This window comes from Acipenser ruthenus, chromosome 53 (assembly GCF_902713425.1).
Source record: "Acipenser ruthenus chromosome 53, fAciRut3.2 maternal haplotype, whole genome shotgun sequence".
NCBI lineage: Eukaryota > Metazoa > Chordata > Actinopteri > Acipenseriformes > Acipenseridae > Acipenser > Acipenser ruthenus.
The window spans coordinates 944,337-951,904 of NC_081241.1; the positions used below are offsets into that span (position 1 = coordinate 944,337).

The 7,568-nt window shown below is 40.7% G+C and overlaps 1 protein-coding gene across 1 annotated transcript; it reads left to right on the forward strand.

Moving 5' to 3' along the window:
* The first annotated feature begins 478 nt into the window (after positions 1–478).
* On the forward strand, positions 479–7,116 carry LOC117433206 (tripartite motif-containing protein 16-like). The gene is made up of 6 exons (XM_059016575.1): positions 479–1,130; positions 3,105–3,200; positions 3,381–3,614; positions 3,769–3,928; positions 5,129–5,194; positions 6,298–7,116. Exons 1-6 carry the CDS (start codon positions 543–545, stop codon positions 6,831–6,833), a joined length of 1,680 nt encoding a protein of 559 aa, XP_058872558.1. The 5' UTR covers positions 479–542; the 3' UTR covers positions 6,834–7,116.
* Positions 7,117–7,568: the final 452 nt, after the last annotated feature.

A 7,568-nucleotide genomic window follows, 5' to 3' on the forward strand; every position in this document is an offset into this window, starting at 1 on the left:
AAATATACTGGCTTTAAAACAAGAAAAGACAACCGATGCAGCTGCGCAGCAGAGACAAGAGAACGAGGCAAGCGCGTTTATTGTTTGGAAAGTAACTGTAATGTTATTACTGCCATTAAAAGCTAAACGCGTTATATTACCTCGTTATTGACTAAAGTAATATTATTACAGTAAGGCGTTACTAAAGTAACGAGATGCCGTTCAAACCGTCATCAAAACAAACGTGTAACAGAAAATTCCTTAATTTTACATGTTATAGATCTGGGGCTAAAACACAAAGTCAGACTCTTCAGCCCTGATATTAAACAGTTGTTAATATCAGTTGTTTAATTCCTAATCTTAACATTGTAATATTTGTTGGGGGGATTTAGAAACAGTTTCATAGAATATCTGATTTGGCAGTTTCTGCTCCCCCTGCTTGTCTAAACCTGGCCTCAGTCCCAAACCGCGCCTCTCAGAGCTTTACACAACTCCAGGAAATCAGCGCAGTGAAGTTTCGTTTCTTGTGAAATCGTCAGTCTCTCTGTCTCACTGCAGCAGAAATGGCAGAAGCGAATATTCTGGTAGCGCATGACCAGTTTAGCTGTTCAGTGTGTCTGGAGCTATTGAAGGACCCAGTCGCTATCCCATGTGGACACAGTTACTGTATGGGGTGTATTAAGAACTGCTGGGATCAGACTGATCATACAGGTGTCTACAGCTGCCCCCAGTGCAGAAAGACCTTTACCCCAAGGCCTGATCTGTGCAGAAACACCATGCTGGCTGAAGTTGTGGAGAAATTAAAGAAGACAGGACTCAGTCCTCCTCCTGCTCAAAGTTATGCTGGACCTGGAGATGTGCCGTGTGATTTCTGCACTGGGAGAAAGTTCAAAGCTGTGAAATCCTGTTTGACGTGCCTGGCCTCTTACTGTGAAACACACGTCAAGCCACACAGTGAGGGGGCTGCTTTCAAGAGGCACAAGCTGATCAATGCAATTGGAGATCTGGAGCAGAAGCTTTGTGCTGAACACCAGAAGGTTTTGGATATCTTCTGCAGAACCGATCAGACTTGTGTTTGTGTGCTGTGTACAGACGAGGATCACAAGAGCCATGATACAGTCTCAGCTGAGAAAGAAAGGACTGGGAAACAGGTAAGGGTTTGAACCATTTCCTTGTAGCTATCCTAGAAGATAAGAATTCCCAGGGATATTTAACATGTCTGTTTACTAGGTTATACAGTTTCACATCAGATCAGATTTTAATTGTATATTAAGAGCTATTTAAAGAGCCCTAGTTTTTTAATTGCTCTTTCTAAACTATGATGCACTACAATGTATTTCAGGGTGTAACAGGGGTGTTGTTATGGGTGTGGCTATCGCTGATTGACAGGAGAGACACAGGAGGTTTTCTTTGATACAAAAAACACAAAACATTCAAAACAAAACACTGCTTGAAAACAACTAGAAAATAAAAGTTGACCAAACAAGAAAGGAGGTCCCGCTCCAGGAACAGTCTCCCTGACACCTCCTCTCTAGACTTGGGTGGGATTAAAATCCCCTAATCTTGTTCCCTATTCCTTCCAGTGCTAGCGATCCTGGTTAACTCACACAGTGATCCGAGATACATTTTTCCTCTTGTGTTTTTCTCACCCTGGTTAACACACGCAGTCGTGAGGATCCTACAGCAACACTCTCCTTCCCAGACAGTCTGTATCCCTGCTTGTAGAACCAAGAAACTGGCTTTTCAGACCCTTTTTAAAGGCATGTGGCCAGGGCTAAGAGATAATCAATTAATCAATTAACACCTGGCCACATTCCACACCTGGATTTGAATATTGAAGTAATATGCCCTGCCATATCTAGCACACACTCGATTATCAAAAACATTATTTACAATCAAACATAAACACACTGTTTACACGTGCAGGACCTCCGCCCTGCCTCACAGGGTAAGAAGGATTTGTTCAGCTGTTTTGTGGTGCATTGGAATTTGTAGTGTAAAATTAGCATGATTTATATTCCTAGTGTTTTTTATATGTATCTTGCAACTTAATAAAATCATAGATCAGTTTCATTGTTTAAGATATTATAGTTTAATAAGTTAAACTGTTTAAAAATGACATTCCCAGAAAAGTCAAGCACCTAATTTAAAAAAGCAAAAAGATCAAGATTAATATGATATAAAATATACAAGATTAATATGATATGGAGTAGTGTTTAGGGCTCTGGACTCTTGACCGGAGGGTCGTGGGTTCAGTCCCAGGTGGGGGACACTGCTGCTGTACCCTTGAGCAAGGTACTTTACCTAGATTGCTCCAGTAAAAACCCAACTGTATAAATGGCTAATTGTATGTAAAAAATAAAGTGATATCTTGTAACAATTGTAAGTCACCCTGGATAAGGGCATCTCCTATGATATAAATTAATAATATTAACAATATACAAGATTAATATGATATACAAAATACAATATTTACATGATATTCAATATAAATCGGGCAGAAAAAATAGGTTAATTTGGTGCGTTAAAACACATTTTTACATGATTAAAACAGATATGTTTAAGTTAGTTTAAAACGAAATTTAATAACCTATTTGGGATTTTGTTTGTTAAAATCTACAATTTCTTTTGCTCACCCTACTAGTCCCCTCTTTCTTTTGCTCTCTTCCACAGTGAAGTCCTTCTGGTCACGGGCTCATTCTTCTGGGGATTTTGTGTATTTAGGCATTTTTTACACTGATTTCATTGTTTTGTATCAGTGCTGTTTTATCTGTGTTTATCGATTAAAAACAGAAATCAGAAGCCCTAAATATCCATTAAAGAGAAAGCTGCTTCAGTTTCCTAGGTGCTTCACAAAACAAACATGTAACACATGCTAGATCAGCCATCATTCACTGTTACTAGTATGAAACAGTACCATCTAGTGGACAGCTACTGTGGATCAAGTGTCCTTTTGTATTGCTGGCAGCTGTGCACTAGATGGTGCTGTATCTTACTACTATACACACATGTTGTCTGAAACTGCTGCCTTTGTCCAAGTTTAAACCACCTCCAAGGAAGTTTTCAATTTAATTCAGCTATCACATTTAAACATGGATTAAAATGCAATGTCATTATATTTACAGAAGCAGCTGGGAGAGACACAGATTGAAATACAACAGAGAATCCAGGAGAGACTGAAAGAAATTGAAGAGCTGAAACAGGCTGTGGAGACACTGAAAGTGGGTATTGACAAGAGGGTTGTATTATTATTATTATTATTATTATTATTATTATTATTATTATTATTATTATTATTAACAGATGGACTGGAACACATCTACAGAAGTTTACTGTCTATGCCTGATGTGTTTTTGATATCAATTCTAACCATGTCTCCTCTACTGTGTTCTTTCACTCAGAGATCTGCATGCATAGAAATAAAGGAAAGTGAGAAGATCTTTACTGAGCTGATCCGATCCATTGAGAAGATCCACACTGAGGTTATTGAGCTGATTGGAGCTAACGAGAAGGCTGCAGTGAATCAGGCTGAAGGACGCATGAAGAAACTGGAGCAGGAGATTGCTGAGCTAAGGAGGAGAAACACTGAGCTGAAACAGCTTTCAGAGACAGAGGATCACATCCATTTTCTACAGGTAACATCACTGCTTGTTAGAAAATCTCAAGTCCATAACTGGGACGGTTTCAGTCAGACCTCTCCAATTGAATGAATCCTTGCTTTTCCCCAGGAATGTTTTGGACCCCATTCTGTTTCACTGAAAACTCCTTTTCTCCACTTTCCTGTTGTAGAATTTCCAGTCTCTCTGTGCCCCTCCTGGAGCTGGAGACTTACCCAGCATTACTGTCAATACAGACATCTCTTTTGGGGCTGTGAGGAAAGCTGTATCTGAACTTAAAGACCATATTGTGGACTTCTGCAAGGGGGAATTAGTCAAAATAACCACAACAGGTTGGTGTGAAATAGATTCCTTTGGTAGAGATTTCTCAAAAAAACCATGGCTTGAGGAGGGACAGGACTTGCAAGACATTAATAAAGACCTCTTGCAGATTGCTGGCTATATAAATAATGTAGTATTGAGAAGGGAGGCGGCAGCAGGGAGGAGGAAGGAGAGAGGAGGCAGCATGGAGGAGGGAGCAGGGAGGGCAGAGCAGGGAGCATGGAGGAGGGAGCAGGGAGGGCAGAGCAGGGAGCATCGGAGAGGGAGCATGGAGGGAGAAGAGAGAATTAAGCAGGGAGCATGTAGGAGAGGGTGGAAGAGAGAGGAGGGAGCATGAAGGAGAGATCAGGGAGGAGACAGGAAGGAGGCAAAAGGGATGAGGGAGCAGAGAGAAGGGAGCATGAAGACTGGAAGAGACAGCAGGGAGGAGGGAGCATGAAAGAGTGAGCAAGGAGGAGGGAGCACATAAGTGGGAGGAGGCAACATGGAGGAGGGAGCAGGGAGAAGGGAGCAGGGAGTAATGAAGCAGACTGGAGGGAGAAGGGTGCATGCAGGAGGGAGCAGGGAGGTGGTAGGAGGGAGAATGGAGGATGGAACAGACTGATGAAGCACAGAGGAGGAAGTGATGTGAGGATGGAGCAGACAATGACTGCTGCATGTTTGATGCACAAGGGTGTCCTAATATGGACACCGTACTGTTGGGCAAAGATATTATTATTATTATTTATTTCTTAGCAGACGCCCTTATCCAGGGCGACTTACAATCGTAAGCAAAAACATTTCAAGCGTTACAATACAAGTAATACAATAAGAGCAAGAAATACAATAACTTTTGTTCAAGTAAAAGTACAAGTTTGACAAACCACAATTCAATAATACAGCAGGTAATAGTGATAGTTACATCAGGATATGATTAAATAGTGATAGTTACATCAGGATGTGATTAATATGTGATGGATATGTGATGGACAGGAAGGAACACAAGACTCCAGTGCAGTGGCAGACGTGTTCACATTGACTTTGGCTGCTGCACCGATACAGAAGGAATACATATTCATTGTAATCATGAACATCTTGAAGTACGGATTTTTACATCCTGAAATGCCGTGAATAAGCCTTGTTTCTTTTCAGATTGCTGTTTGGAGTCTTGTGTGTGTTGTGTATTAATCCACATGTTTCAATCCTATTTCTCTCTCTTTTTTTCTGCCCAGTGAATGAAGTTGCAGTTTACAGTCTGCAGGCTCCAGAGCCAAGGAACAGAGCTGAGTTTTTAAAATGTAAGTCTGTTTTCACTGAAACATTTGATTGAAAGATGTGTCACTCCATTGAGAGAAGAGCTAACACTACAGAACAGGGAGGGGTGGAGCTTGAGGGCAGCAATTATTATTATTTATTAGTAATTGTGAAGCCATTAATCTACTCTCCTCTCCAACAAGTATTGGTTCAGATGAATACATGCAGAATGACTGGGGGAGGGGCATTTGTTGCCTGTTTTTCCACTCAGACCTTTCTCTCCCTAAATATCTTGGTATCCCTGAATAGATAATCATCCCATCTTTTAATACATGTACAATGCATGTGAAACCAGTTGTGGGGTAAAATGAACAGCTATCCCTCCCAGTCATCCTGTGCTGGTAGTAAATGTATATTGCAGTATCACTGCACTTGTGGGATGGATTGCTCATTAAAATATTTGACAGATATTTGAAGAGTGGATGATATTCTATTGAAGATATTTAGTAAGCAAGGGGTCTGAGTGGGTAAAATGGCAACACATACCCTGTAGGAACATTAAGTGAACTGTAATTGTATGCAGAGCTGCATTTGATTAGTTCCAATTGAAGAAGTTTGATAAGATCGAGGAATTATAATGAACAAAACAATCAAACAGCAAGAGGGTTTAAAGGGTTCATAAGGTCCTTTGTATTTTATTGTGTTGCATGTTCCCATGTGTTGCTACAGCTGTTTACGTGAGGTGTGTGTATTGTTTTAATTATTTTTATTTTATTTACATTTTGACCACTTTTTTATACTTATAGATAGCTTCACATGTAACTGCATGGGCCTCTCAGAACTACATTTCCCATCATCCTCCTGCTCACATATGTAATTGAGATGGAATTACCAGTGAGCAGGAGGATGATGGGAAATGTAGTTCTGAGAGGTCCATGCCGGTCCACGGGAAGCCATCTTGAGGCAGGGAATGCAATTTAAAAGTTTTAAAAAAGTGGTCAAAATGTATTAAAAAAAATAATTAAAACAATACACACACCTTCCATAAACAGGATGAGAGGATGCTGCAGACAATGACTGTTGATTTTCTCAGTGATTTGACTTTTCTAACCGTCTCTCCTCTACCCGTCCTCTTCTCTTCAATCAGATTCCTGTCAGCTCACACTGGACCCCAACACAGCGTATAGAGAGCTCTGTCTGTCTGAAGGGAACAGAAAGGTGACATGGAGGAGAGAGAACCAGAGATATCCTGATGATCACCCAGAGAGATTTGATCGCTCTCCCCAAGTGCTTTGCAGAGAGGGTTTGTCTGGGACTCGCTGTTACTGGGAGATTGAGTGGAGTGGGGAATGGGCTTCTATAGGAGTCACATATAAAGGAATCAGCAGGAAAGGATGGGATCATTCCTGTCGCCTTGGATGCAATGACAAGTCCTGGAGTTTGTACTGCTCTGATTCCAGTTACACTGCATGGCACAATAACAATCAAACTGCAATAACTGCCCCCCACTCCCCCAGAATAGGAGTGTATCTGGACTTTAATGCCGGCACGCTGTCCTTTTATGGCGTCTCTGACACAATGACCCTCCTGCACAGATTCCAAACCACATTCACTGAGCCGCTCTATCCTGGGTTTGGGGTTCATTGTTATGATTCCTCTGTAACAATCTGCCAGCTGAACTAGACTGTTTTGTGTTGTAAGAAACCCTTTGTATTGAACTCCCTGTCTGTCCTCTCCACTCCTCGGGTGAAGGGAATGTTCAATCTGACACAACTTTGGATGAAAGTTAGGGGGTAAAACGGCGCCACCTGCAGAGCGAAACGAGGTGAATTATTTGTTTTTAGCAACAAATGGATTTCATAGGAAGTAACTGTATTTAATTTATTTTAAAAGAATTGTTATGTTTTATATATATTTTAGAAAATGGCATCCAATAGTCAGTGCTGTAACAGTTTTAATAAAGTGAACTTAAGTTTGCTTTATTGTGTGTGTGTTTTTGTTTTTTGATTTTCGTAAAATGTTTAATATTTCAGATTTTAGTAATGTGATTTAATAAAAAAAATTAACGTGATAGACTGACTTTTTCTTATTTCTTAATACTCATTAACATGGTTTTTCAAATGAGAATGAGCAAGAAAGAGGTGAATGAGAGAGAAAGAGGTCTGGTAAAGCATAGGGAAGCATTGTAAAGCACAGAGAGGTCTGGTAAAGCATAGGGAAGCATTGTAAAGCACAGAGAGGTCTGGTAAAGCATAGGGAAGCATTGTAAAGCACAGAGAGGTCTGGTAAAGCATAGGGAAGCATTGTAAAGCACAGAGAGGTCTGGTAAAGCATAGGGAAGCATTGTAAAGCGCAGAGAGGTCTGGTAAAGCATAGGGAAGCATTGTAAAGCACAGAGAGGTCTGGTAAAGCATAGGG

Coding starts and splice junctions, on each gene's coding strand:
- LOC117433206 (XM_059016575.1), top strand. CDS start 543: ATGGCAGAAGCGAATATTCTGGTAGCGCATGACCAGTTTAGCTGTTCA. Junction 3,929..5,128: donor AGTCAAAATAACCACAACAG/GTTGGTGTGAAA, acceptor TTTTCTGCCCAG/TGAATGAAGTTGCAGTTTAC. Junction 5,195..6,297: donor CAGAGCTGAGTTTTTAAAAT/GTAAGTCTGTTT, acceptor CTCTTCAATCAG/ATTCCTGTCAGCTCACACTG.